General features: G+C 33.5%; 1 protein-coding gene across 2 annotated transcripts in view; it reads right to left on the reverse strand.

Moving 5' to 3' along the window:
• LOC143226136 (ribosomal protein S6 kinase alpha-5-like) overlaps positions 1 to 14,342 on the reverse strand; it is a 77,869-nt gene that overhangs the window by 22,958 nt on the left and 40,569 nt on the right. For both annotated transcript variants that reach the window (XM_076456699.1, XM_076456700.1), the window contains exons 5-7: positions 10,090 to 10,200; positions 4,124 to 4,207; positions 1,171 to 1,274 (exon numbers count right to left, since the gene is read on the reverse strand). In XM_076456699.1, the coding sequence (XP_076312814.1) occupies positions 1,171 to 1,274; positions 4,124 to 4,207; positions 10,090 to 10,200 (299 nt within the window). The remainder of the gene's footprint in view (positions 1 to 1,170; positions 1,275 to 4,123; positions 4,208 to 10,089; positions 10,201 to 14,342) is intronic.

Consider the following 14,342-nt stretch of genomic DNA (forward strand, 5'->3'; position numbering starts at 1 on the left):
AAGATTTTTTTGCTGGAGACAGTGTAATGGGTAACTGCAAAACCCTATTTTTAAAAGTTGACAAGTATTAATTAGACATATAGGCAGAAACATAGCTCTGGCATTGGCTTTTCGTAAAATAATCAAACAATAATAATAAAAAATGCAGACAAGAGAAAAGAAAAGGAGCAGACCTGAAAATTAAATCCAGTAAGAGATGGAAATTTAAAGTTCATTTAACAAAAGGTAGAGTATTATCTACACATGAAGGACATAACCTAATAGATCATTCCTGATTGAGGAGAAAGAAATTTAGCTGAACAGGTGGGAGCAGGAGGTTTATTAAGCATATGGCAATCCACATGTTGAACAATGGTTACTATAACCCTAACAGTTAACTGGCCTCCAAAAGCCACAGAAAAAATAATGTCTAAATGCAAAAAAAAAAAACAACAACAAAAAAAACAACCAAGCTCAGAACTAATTCTAAATCCAACATTCAAGAAGTCATGATAAGATATTGAAACTTTTGAAACATAAGTTAAAGAAAACAACAGTCAAAGTTTTGTTAAAGATTACAGAAAACTGAATACAGAAGAGAAATTTAAACATGTGAGGTCAATACAATGATGAAGAAAAAATATGGATTCACAAGTGGAACTTGTAGAAGAAGTTACTATGTATGTAAGTGTTATGTACTCCTACTGGTGGATGATTCTACACTATCATGACATCATCATATAATAATGCAGTTTCATGCAGTTTCACAAGATTAGGCATGAGTTTTTAAAAGGCTGGTGGCTTGCAATTCTCTTTAGCATATTGCACAAAACAACTGAGAAAGAGAGCTATTCTGTAGGTGGAAATGAGTATTTGTTTCAGTAAGTTACTGATTAGCTTAAGATTTCTATTTGTAGAAAAGTATATTACTTCAAAATATTCTTATTCACAAAAGGTTTTAATGGAAAAAAATAATTATGTTCTGCAAATAACATAAAAACCAATTGCAAATGACCATTGTATAATCAAAGCATGACTTGAAGCCAATCACCTGTAGCTGTTATAGTGATTCTTTGTTACAACACAGCCTTTACCACTGTTCAAAACAAGATAATGTACTAAAGTTACATTTATAAATCTCTACTCATTAGTGTTCAAATAACAAAAGACAAAGAAAAACTAATGACTTACTTGGATACCTCAGAATGGGAAGATTTATCCTCATTACAACTAAAGGGTGAACTTCCTGTTAGCAGTTCATACAGCAAAACACCTATGCTCCACCAGTCCACACTCTGGAAAATTAAATACTATAAGTGATTACACTTAAGTTGTACATCCAGAGCTAACTAAATAATTAATCTATGAGCCAATACCATGAAAACAATGTAAAATAACAGCATGATAAGAACTATTGAATGGTTTAGTAAAAGACAATGAAGAATAATACAAATGTAGTGGGAATTATAAATGTTATAGGTAGTAAAACCAATATACTAAGAGATGGCATGTAATAATGTTGTAGTTATGAGAATTAATAAATAATGAACTCTTTCTGTAAAACTGGGTCAAAATGTACGTGTCATAACCTTTCGTAAAAATTATAAGCTTTTAAGCTCATAATTAACAAAACTTCAGCAACTTATTATTTATATATATAACATCTAAAATTACAGTAGCTTGAGCACTAATGTTAAAATATAACATTAGATATTTGCTGTAACATTAGCTTTATGGGAAAGTTAATACACTTCTGCTGTGATTTATTGTGATGGCACAAACATGGTAATAGAACCATAAAATTAAAATAAAACATGTGAAACAAAAAAGGTTAACAGTTAAAAGTGTTAAGTAATTTGTACGTTTCTGATCAATACTGCAGTTAGTACAAAGATAAAAATGGTATTACTGATTTTACTTCCTATTTTTTAACTTTTTATTTCACTGCACATTGCTAATTCTTTTACTGTTGGTGTTAAAGTAGATAAAATAAAATAAAATATAAAGTTTTACTAAAAAACTGATTTTAATTTAGAAAGTTCTCGATGTTATTCAACTTGATTATGAATACTGTAAGTTGTAAAGAAGTATTTTTATTCTGAGCATGAAAACCACTTTTCATTCAGATTGACTCAGTAAAGGCTTCAGATATATACAAATCTTTATTAGAAATATTTCATTAACAAACCTATTTTCTATGTACAACAGACTTGTAACGTTAATTAAAAGCTTGCCAATTTTTTAAAAAATACAGTAAATTTACACTTCTGAGGTTAAGTTAACCAACTTTGTTATTATTGGGCTCACATATTGGGAATCACATGCACAACATGAGTAGCAGAACAAGTTTACTAAGTGGCAATGTAAACCTTTTTTCATACGATTTAATGAAGAATTAGTATTATTACTAAGTCTCCAAATAAGTCATATTAACTCTTCATATATGGGTTTGATTATTTTGACAAACCTCATTACCACCACATAACTACCAGGTAACCATGAAAGTATGTATACATACTATAACTATTAAATACAGTATGGGTATCTTCAAGAATTTGGCAAGCTTTTAGAACATATTACAATTACTTGTACACAGAAAATCACACTTAGCATTTTTTCTAATTGTATGTCTGTAAATTTATGGTGTCAGAATGTGACTTGGATTCTGACTAGTCTGAGTTCTAGGTTTTTATGTTGAGATCAAAAATACATTTTCATTTAAGAGCTTTCAAATTTCATTTCCATAACCATCAGAACCACATAAATGAATATGAAAAGTTGTTTTTTTCTGTTAGTAAAACATTATATTTTATCTGTATTTTCTCTAGCCTAACACTGCAGAGACCCAGTCTAGTTGACCAACCTTGTAACCTCCACAACAAAAAAGGAAATAAACCTACATAACCCTTTTTTTCTTTCAAGAATAATTGTAGAAAATTATAATGATTTATCATAATAGTCTCAGGCTTGTTTCAGTTAACATCTATTTTTATTTAATTTTGTTGTTTTATTGCTACTAGATCCAAGTATTAAACCTGTGTATTAGCTGTAAAAATCACAGCAGATTCTTAGCTCAGATTATAATACCAAATTACATAAAATATATGCAGTTTGTTTGCAGACCTGGCTGAGAAATATTTCATTCAACTTTATTTATATTTTCTTATCTAAACTTATACATTTATAATTTTTATGTTTTAGTTAGTTATGACAATAAATAAAAAAAAATATGTATTAAAAAACTTAGCATGTACACTTGGCCTCTTGCCAAGTAGTATTCCATAAAATAGTATTTATTTATTTCAAATATTCAATTAAAGACACAGTATAATAACATGCATAAAGCAAAGAATATCCAATAACTATTGTAATTTCATTGGCTTTCTTCCTAAAGTATAAATGCCTTAAAATAATTCACATATTTGATTGTTGTGAACTTGGCAATGGTAATAATGAATTGTAAACTGAATAATTTAAACTGTCATTTGAATAAAGTAACTGTATATAGAAATCAGCAAATAAATATCTTTCCTATCTATTGTTTATAAATAATCAAAGATCAAATGTCAGAGAGAATTACTGATATTTTATAACAGACTTAGACGTGACAGGAAGGTGTAGTATATGGGTTGATTTTCTGGTTTATACCTCCATAAAAGAAAAGAAGGTTGGAAGCCATGAAATTACACTATACCTTAATAATATCTGTATTATAAATGTGTAGTTTATGTTTGCCTCAAAACAATATATAGGGGTGATGATAAAATACAAAATTGGCAATATGAAACAAACAAGTTGTATATGATACAAACAAGTGAAGATTATGAATATATTTAAATGTTTCCTTTTGAAATTAAACATTATATAACATTAAAGTTTGACTTAACTACATTTTGATACCAATTTATTGATGTGCATTAGTAACAATGTAGTTTAATTGAATTTTGAATATCTCTCTACAAATTGTCACAATATGTGCACTTTTACCTACCTGCATTCAGAGGGCTAATGAATATGATAAAATTTTATCAACATATCATACAAAATTTGTTAATGTATGTTTAAACTAATAAAAACATTCCAAGTTTTTTTTTATGAGAGGAAATGTTAATAAAGATAAGCATTAATAAATCTGTAAACTCACAAAATCATGTCCTGAATTACTGTTCCTGACCATTTCTGGTGCCATGTATTCTATTGTTCCACAACATGAGTACGATCGAAATACCTGAAAAATTCACAGTGAAAGAAGCTGAATTTGACATAAGTATATGATAACTTTCTGTTGATACAGATCATGTTCTTTCAGTCACAACCCACCTAACAATGACTGAGTACCTGAATACTAAAGATTATAACAAACCATAAAATTTTCTTCACTATAAATGGAAAAGAGATATACACATTAAATCTATTTTTGTATATTAGTGTATTTGTTTTTGGTTTATTTGTGAGAAGAAACTTTGCAAAGATGACAGTAAGTTTTAGAGTAACTGTTGTATGATATTTTAATTGCAATTAAAAATAAGTTAATCATAAACAAACAAATTAAAAAAAGAGTTGTTCTAAGTTGTATCTTAACATTTTCTTAAACTGAAAATGAATTTCCAACAATACTTACCTCCCCTCACATTACAGCTATTACTTGACTACCAGAGTTTCTTCCTTTGCCCATCTAAGCATTGGTTTGATTTTATCATTTGCTGCAGTCTTTTATACCTCATTTAATTACCTTTGGCAATATTTGTCTTGTGACAATTTCCATCTACATCAATGCATCCTCCATCCTGGCACTGTATATAAGCACCTCATTTATATAATGTCATTTTTTTCAAGACTGACTGAATCCCAATCTCTAACACCAGCTCTTAGTGGAAAGGAAGGGCAAGAAAGTATGAAACAGAAACTTAATTTCCAAAACATACTTACCTCCACTCACACTTACAGCTGGAATCCCACAATGAGCAAGTGGAGGAGCCAATTAGGGCATTATCTATACAGAAAGCATTTCCATAGATTATTGGTGCATCAATAGAAAAATCGCACCCTAATGAGGGAATTGCACTACTTCCAGAATAGGTACATTCTTGACCAATCTTAATTCATGTACTTTAAGTGTACAACCAGATATCTGAGGTTCCACTTCTCTGGGTTGGGATTGTGAAGCCATGGTCTTTATATTCCATGTTGGTGGTTACATATAAATTGGACTGCAATATATATATGTATATACAGAAAAGAGTGTCCCAACCTGTAGCTAGAGTGATGTGCTCCAAGCCACCTTTTCCTCAACCAAAAGCAGTCTGAAAGGCAACACCCCAGGCTCAGAATGATGGGATTGTGTATGTTTTACTCAGCCTGAGGAAATGAAACACATTCAGTTTAAAATTATAAACACTCATCCTCACTCCCCAGCTATAGGGGAAAGGTAAATTCCACTTGCCCTCAGGATGTGAAACAAACTGTGCTTAAGAAAGGTTCCAAGATGGTACCACTTTGCATTTGGAATTACAGGGATACATTGTAAACCAATACTGATCAAAAAGGAAGAGCTGCACTCAATCCAACTGGATAGCCAAGCATCAAATCTGAACAAGTATTAGTAGACTCCCATATAGATTGGTGCCTCTCCAACTGATATTTGGGAAAAACATCCAAAGATGCAGGTAGGAGACTTCCAAATCCACTCTCTTCTTCAAGAAAAAACCTCCATTCACCCTATCTCAGTGACTGGCAAACAGATATAATAAGGACTTCCTAATTCCACCAGTAGAATCTGGTGGGCAATGCACACTGTGGAGCCCTGAAGAACAGAGTGCAACAGATGATGCAGGCTCCCTACATTTTTAAAAGCAAACCAATCCCAATGTATTAAACTCAATTATTGGCAGGGAAGAGCAGGATCCTCTTAAGTTTGCCTCATGATAGTTCATGAATGACAGTCTAGTATTGTAATACCACCTGTCAGCCTCTAAGTTATCTTATGAAACACCTTATTTCTACAAAGCTGGTTGCAACCATATAAAATATATTGAATTAGTAGTTGCTAGTGCAGAACTGGTTTAATAACAGTATATATGCCTGAGCATAAGGTAAGGGACCATAAAAGGCAAGAATGAAAATACCAGTCCCTCCACACAATCAGGTGGAAACGGTTAAGATAGCTACATGGGATAGGTGAAAACACTCAAATGAAGATATTACTACATCAAGCAAATAATGTGAGATAAAAGTAATGAAAAGGATTATATATCAGTATGCACAATGTCCTCCAGCAGGCAATTCAACCGTGCTGCTAAAGACACAGAAATGTGACAAATCTGATCAGATGTGACTTGAAAAATATTCCTTGCTTTCAAAGAGTATGCAATGAAAAGTTGTTGTCTAGTATACTGAAAGGCATTAGTGCAGGCAATAAAACCTTCAAGACCCAATCAGACAGCAATCTATGGACATACAGCATAAACCACTCTGATTGGCAATGTCTATAGTTCAGTGGCAACAAAAAATAAACCTTCAGTTAAAACATGATACATAACATATAAGAAGAAGGTTACACACAGATGTTGAGAGAGGGCATGTAATGTAACCTTAATATACCAGTTAGGTAACTGGAATCATCAATTGGGACCAAGGACTCAAAGGAGCTTGAGGAATCATGAGAGTACTGGAAACTCAAAAAATATTTTGTCATGAGTATTGAACAGTAGTTGGTAATGCAACTGTGGAAGGAGCAAACACTCTTGCCAAAGAGCAAGGTAAAAAAAACAAAAAGTTTTGATTGGCACTTCTGACCAAAGTGTTCAACCTCCTCTCAGTACACCATTGTTGATATACACATAATTTCCATTAATAAATGTTCATCATGAAACTAAAAGACTGAGACAGATACTTAGCACAACCTTAGTAATTAAACCCAAATGATGTGTGGAAGACTGTGTAACCCTTATGCCTAAAGCTTGAGCTTCTGAATAGCCAAGTATAACATGTCAGATCATGGCTGCCTCTATGTAGATGGCCTAAGAAAAAATGAAAAAGGTAGATTCTCTATAAGGGATCATAGAAGGAGAAACCAGGGTGCAGCTGCTAATCTGGTGCTATAAACAGGATCAGATAATGCATTAGAACAAATCACACTTAGTACTCTGGGTTACATATGAATTGGGGGAAGGCCTAGAGTTGTAATCTCATCCCATCCTGATAAAATGCATCCACTGCTAAAGCCCAAAGGTGAGGTACTGGAGTTGCTAGAAATTAGGTGTTTTAGTGAGAGGCCAACCCACCAGTTGGAGTTACAAAATGAGAGCCAATCCAACAGAACTTTGTGATGCAGCATTTAATGTTGCAACTGATCTGGTTGAGGCAACTGATCTGCTACTGCAGTCATCAGCTGGAAATGTGGCAAGCTAGAAGGGTAATATGATATGAGTGATCCTTAAAAAGAAGGTTCAAGATTTGAAACCTATGAGTCTTAGACCAAGTGCCTCCTTAATTAGAAACACAAGACACCACCACAGAATTGTCAGAGTGACATCTAACAATTTTCCCCTTAATGAGGCATTGTCTTTTGAAGAGCAAGAAGGACTAGAACACTGAGGAGGGAAACCTTGTCATCTGTGTGTATACCCTGGAATTCCTGAGTGCTGGTATGTGTATCCAATTCCTGAAACAAGGCATTTGTCAAGAGATGGAAGTCTGGATTAATTGGCAGTATGAAAACCCATACCTTAGTGATTCCAACTAAGAAAACTGGAGAATTCTGTGACTCAATATTTATGGTCCCTTGGTTGCATAATGGCCATTAGAAGGATCTCTTTCACCCCAAAGGCATGAGGGATGTGAGTGATACCCATATTCCCAGAAGAGAAAGAACTATTTGTGCAGTGGGATAAGGATAGGAGTGTAAGAATCTGGCTTCCTGTTCCATAGTGTGGAGGTGGATGGGAGTTAGCTAAGTACAAATGAGAGATGAGATGACATATTGAGTTGAAACAAGAACAGATATCTCAACTGTGAGAATGAAGCTTACCTTGGTTGTTTGTAAAAGTTGAATCAGGATGCAATATTCTGACAGTTGATAAGACTGTGCCAGAAGTAACCAGTCATCTACGAGATGGTGTGTGCACTGTGCAATGGAATGGGGATGATGAGAAAAAAACAAAAACTTTTATGATGTCAACACCAATTTAAACGTGAAAACCCAAAAGTGCAGTATCTGACCCCTGTGCAAAAAACAAAACAAAACCACCAACAGTAGTGGGATGCCACACTATAGTAATGTGTAGACAGAAGCCAACTACAACAAACTTGAACATTCTAGTATTTAAAGTCAACTCAGATCGAAGAATGAGTCACTTGTGAACCTTGAAAAGTCTAAGCATTGGAATAGATTAGAAAGACTGATGACTAGATACTAATTTCCTATATTCTTAGGCTCAACAGCTGATGGGAATGAAACCTCAGAAGAACTAGCACGGCTCTTTCACTACCCCAGACCAACCAAAATCTGATAGCCCTAGAGCTAAGCTCCAAATCCCAAGGGTCTGCAGGAGACAGAAACCCTATAGGTTGGGTGGATAATAGCAGTGAAGATGTGAACTGAATGATTAATCCTGAGTCAAGAATCTGTAGTGTTTGTGAATCCAAGGTTAATGTTACCACACATCCAGAAATTCTAAAAACTGCATCCTAACCTCTGTGGAGCCCTTGGATATAGACAGAATCTATTCTGGGTATCATTGTACTGAGGGACTACAAAAGTCATGAAATTTGAGATGCCAATGACAACAGGGATAAATGTAGAAGCCAATTGTTGAACCAATGTGCATGCTAATAATGGTTCCAGCTCATCATCAATAAAGTTGGTGATTTTGAGAATTGTACAACAAATGAGGTGAAAGGAAAACAAGCCACTGAATTTTAGAGTTGTTACTTACCCTGCCCTGTTATGAGACATTGATCTATTCAAATTGAATAGAACAGACTCTGCCTTAGGAGCAATTTGAGAAACAGATGTATTATTTGACAGTCAGAAAATGCTTTCACTCAGCTGTGGTAGACCACATCATGGAGTTCCAACAAGTGTCAAATAAGACATAAATGTCCCTTCATATAACTGAGAGTAAATCTCCTGCAAGAATAACAGTTTCTAAGAACAGAGAGAAAACTAAATATTTGTTCCTACTTCTTTTAGCCATCAAGTAAGGTGCAGGAGCAAAAGCAACTGGGGAAAGACCTAAAACATCACACTCTTGATGAAACAACTGAAGATAAAACCAAAAGCAAAAAATCCCAGAATGGCCTCCTCTTTGTTTTCACATTATTGAATGACTGTGTTGATTGAAATAACATATTGCCAAGTGAGTTTGTTTTGTTACATGAAAGTGAAACAGGGATCTCCATCTCACTATGAACAAGTCTCAATTCATACCATAAACCAGCTTCCCAGTCAAAATTTCTTTTTACAAAAATCAGGTAGGTAATATGGAGAACATTCAAAGTATCTTTGAATGATTTTAATACTGTGAAAACTGTTAGTAATGTTTTATAAAAATAACACACGAAAAAACAATAACATTACCTGAATGAAATGCTTACAAACAGTGCCAGGATGATTAGCACATTGATGTAAATGCAGTGTTATGAGACAAATTAAGTGGGGTATAAAAGACTGGAGCAAGCAAGAAAACTATCAGAGTAATGCTTAGGTGGGCAAAGAAAGAAACCCTAGCAGTTGAGTAATAACTGTAACTGTAAAAGGAGATAAAAATGTTTTGGAATACAATTTCTCTAAGTTGCCTCTATTTAAAGATATGCATCTCATGAAGTATTCACAACTTTAATTTTATAAATATATTTGTTTACAAGTCTAATATAAAATATTATGAAAACAAGTCAACAACTGAAAACAAAAATCATATTATTTAAAGTATGGCTTTAATAATAACACTTTAGTTAACATTATGGAATAGTGCAGTACCCTGATAATAATGTATTCATTACCAAGTTTACACTTTATATGTGCATGTTGTATACAAATTTAAAGAGTATTGTGCAAGTTCTGATAAAATCACACTGAATAAATAATGTAGAAACTACAATCTCTATTACCTTTTCACATGGCAGGAACTCCTTGCTCATTCCAAAATCTGTCAAAACAACATGACCTTCAGCATCAAGAAGTATGTTTTCCAGTTTGATATCACGATAAATGATCCCTAACTGTATGAGATAACAAAAGAAATAGGTATAAATCTAGAAAAGATAATATAATTTTTATTTAGAAGCTGTGGAATCAATACTTATATACTTGTATGTGAGCTGTTTTGTATTAAAGTATTTTTCAGATTAAGTTTTACATTTGTGCTGGGGGAAAAAATACATTGTTAAAACAAAATATGTACAGCATGAATATTTCACTGTACTTTTATTGAAGGGGATTTGTTATATTAAAACTATATACAGCATATGTATATATAATTATTTTTGAGTTTCTTCCTAAGTTTCTCATAATGCAGTTCAAAATATAAGATCATGACCTCCACAGAATATCAACAAAGAGGTTTACATTTTCCTATAATGTATTTTTGATAATGCATACCTTTTCTCACACTTTACCTTTATCCCGAGAAAAGTTTCCCTTCTCAGCCAATCTAAGCATAGGTATGAATTATATCTTGCTTGCTTCAACCTTTATACTCCATTATATTGCCCACAGCAATGTATACCTCTTCTCACTCTTTAGCTTTTTCCCAACAAAAGTTTCCCTTTTCAGCCAATCTGAGTATTGGTATAAATTATATCTTGCTTTCTTCAGTCTTTATACTACACTATACTGCTTACAGCAGTTTTAATCTTGGAACTCTCTCTACCTCATCAGTGTAAACCTCTATACCAAATCCATATACAAGTTTCCCATTATTACTTCTTATTCATTTTTATGATATTGGCAAAATTATCAGACTCAAACATCAGCCATTATCAGGCTAGGATAGTGTGAAATGAGGTGAGCATTATCAGAAATACATTTTAGATAAAGGAAAGTGCAAACTTTAAAAACACGCATTAGTTAGAATCCCACATTGATAAAGTGGAGAGACCTGTCAGGGCAAAATGAAAAAGGTAAAATTTATATTTATTTTTTAACTTTTTAAGATGGTTATGAGACTGGTTAAATAGACTAAATTTGTACAGAGATTCAACAGTGAAAATAACAGATAAAATATAAAGTATTTTATGAAGAAACATTTGATAACTATCTGGATATTATAAGGAATATGCATGTGAAAATGTTTTGATGCATAAAAGTATATTTAATCTTAAAATGAAAATTACTTTACATGTTGTATAGGCAACATGCAAAAAGAAAAAAGCATGAGAAAAATTTTAAGACTTAATAAAAAAATTTGTATTTTGCATATGAATGAATTGTAATAATTACTGATAACCCACCTAAAATCTTGTAAACATATACTTATTAATTTAAAAGTTATACCATGGAAACTATATAAAAGCACAAAATTGTTACGAGATTGGTCTTTTGGACTGAGCTCATGCTGTACACAACTTAAGGGAAGCCAACCTGAAAGTTACAAAATGTTACATGTTGAGCCACCAGAATTATGAAGCAAAGGCAAGCAATACAAAATTGGGCAAACTCTCACCCTAACCTGAAGAAGAGTAAAATGCAACAAGTTGAACTTGGAATTAGAGGTCTACGAACCAAACTTGAAAGATAAAAAATGTTGTATGCAAGCCACTGGAACTACGAAAAGAAGGCAAGTAACACCCAAATGAACAAGTTTTACGCCCAACATTAAAAAGCATCAAACTCAATAAACCAGACTTGAAATTACAGAGTTATTCATGCCTCACTGCACCTAAATCTTAACTCTCCAACCTGAATTGTAAGTCAACACCCCTGTCACTGGAATTATGAATGTGAAACAAACAAAGTTCAACCAAAAGTACAAGAACCAGAATTACAGGGAGTTGATGTCCCTTTTCCTTATCAAGGAAAGTAATACAATGATGAAAAAGAAAGGCTATGTTCAACACAACAAGATAGCAAAGTGTCATCTCTGAAGTAGAATTATGAGGAGGAAACCTCGTAGGTTTCCAGGAATTCTATTTATTAGTCTACTGGTAGACAGTGCAGGTTTGCATAAAGCATACCTGACCAGGTAACACTCACCACTGAGTGAGTTCCAAGTGACAGTGATGAAAGAGCCTCTTAGAAGGAATAGAATAACACAGAGTAAATGAAAACATTCACCTCTATCTCAATCGAGCTGAGGTGTGTAGAATAGCTGAAGGGAGGGGGGTTAGTCAAAACCCATCTGAGGAGGAAACTGCTAAATCATGTAACTAGTGTGATTCACATACCAGTCTGTACAATTTTCTTCAGTGGACAATGCAATCAAGCTGCCAGGGACATTTAGATGTGCTGAAGAGGTTCTTCCCATAAGAACCAATTGACAAATTCAACCTGTCACATGATCCAGTAGGATACCAATATATAAATAAACAATGACGTAAGCCCCAAAACACTTCAATGTGTGCCATAACATCTCAGAGCTCAAAACAGGCACAAAAGACAATGTGGATTTGAACAGTCACATAAATGTGAAATGGATGGATGATAAATAGGAGAAAAATCCTCATATCCTTCTCTATCTGACAAAGTTTTGGGCAGGAAAGACCTGTCTAGATATAACAGAATTCAAGTGGAATGATAAAGCGTCCCATGAGCATGAAGCACAAACACATCAGAATGTTGATATCTACTAGCCAATAAAAAAAGGAAACAAGTCTAAGTGGAAAATGATAGAGAGAACATGACCACAATAGTTCAAACATAGACAAGATAAGCCATGAAGAGTCATTTTGATGTCCAAATTAGAAATCTGGAAATAACAATGAGAACAGGTAACTCAGAAAGATTTCAGAGGTAATGACAAAACCAGGAAATCACAACCATTTTCTTCTCTTAGAAAAAATGAAAGTTAGCCAACAAGGCAGTTTTATACAAGGTAATAAATGAAGGTGTTACATCAAGGTTGAATAACCATGTCAGAAATTGAGAGATAAGTGGCATAGTGGGACCAAAATGGTTAAAATTTGTCCGAGAGACCATTCACAATAAGTAAACCATTTCCATTGATAACTTCCAAAAAAATGCCACATGCACCATATTAATAAGGACACCATCTGATGTCATGCAATGGACCTCATAAAAGCCAGGCGTGAAACTAAAGAACATCAACTGCCAGATGAAACTGAGGCTGATGTAAGAGAGATGGCCAGGGAGGAAGGGGAAGAAGTTAATACCCCTGAAGATACTGGATGAGTGGCAACCAAGGTTGTCCTGGCCAATGTTCCATCATCAGAAGAACTCTTCAGGACATGGGGTGAATCAGTGAAAGAACCATAGCTACATTACATACACATTTTTTTAGCATTAGGGATTGGCTGTGTACTGTTTAGAAGAAAATTAATTATTACATTACATTAAAGTATGTTGAATGTCAGGTTTGGTTGTGTGTTGTGAGGAAACTATTGTTACATGAAAGTTTGGGATGTGTTGTTGTGAGGAGACCCAATGTTAGATAAAAGTATCTTTAGTAAGAACTGAAGAAAAACAAAGACTATTGTACAATAACAAGTGTGTAACAAGGATTCTCACCCCAAAATACATCTCACCAAAAACCAAAAACATTTGAATTTAGTCAAGAAAGCCCTGGAATCAAAAATGAAGTTTTTGTGAAAATGTACAATTCTCTTTACTTTTTCTTTGATCCTCTAATTATGGAGATTCACCAACTATCAAAGGCTTCAAGTATCAAGTATATGTTTAGCATGAAATGTGTGTATTTTCTTATAGCAAAGCCAGATCAGGTTATCTCCTGAGTTCACTATGAAATGTGAAAAGCCAATGTAAATGAAAGTAAAGAAGAAAATATAACAATATGCCAACCACACAATGCATGCTACAGCTGATGTTGATGAGGCCTTTCACCAATTTCCATGATCCATCAGGACAGCCAAGATAAATACAGACAGCAGTAGTTTAGACATTAGTCATGTTATCAAATTGCATGAGCAAAGAACTGTTATGGTGTGAAATATATCAGGTTGGTTTAGTGTAATTTTTTAAAAATTATATAAGAGTCACCTATAAATCAGAAGTAGGGAAAAATTAATAACAGTATTATTTTAACAGTAATTGCTTATTTTTACTTGAATTAACCCTCCTAATCATTCAGAAGAACTGTTGAACCATCAAGCTAATCTTATGGTTCCTAAAGTGAAGCAACTAAACATGGCACCAGTGGGAAAGGACTGCATTAGTAATTAAAAGTTAG

This window comes from Tachypleus tridentatus, chromosome 9 (genome assembly GCF_004210375.1).
Source record: "Tachypleus tridentatus isolate NWPU-2018 chromosome 9, ASM421037v1, whole genome shotgun sequence".
NCBI classification, from domain to species: Eukaryota; Metazoa; Arthropoda; class Merostomata; order Xiphosura; family Limulidae; genus Tachypleus; species Tachypleus tridentatus.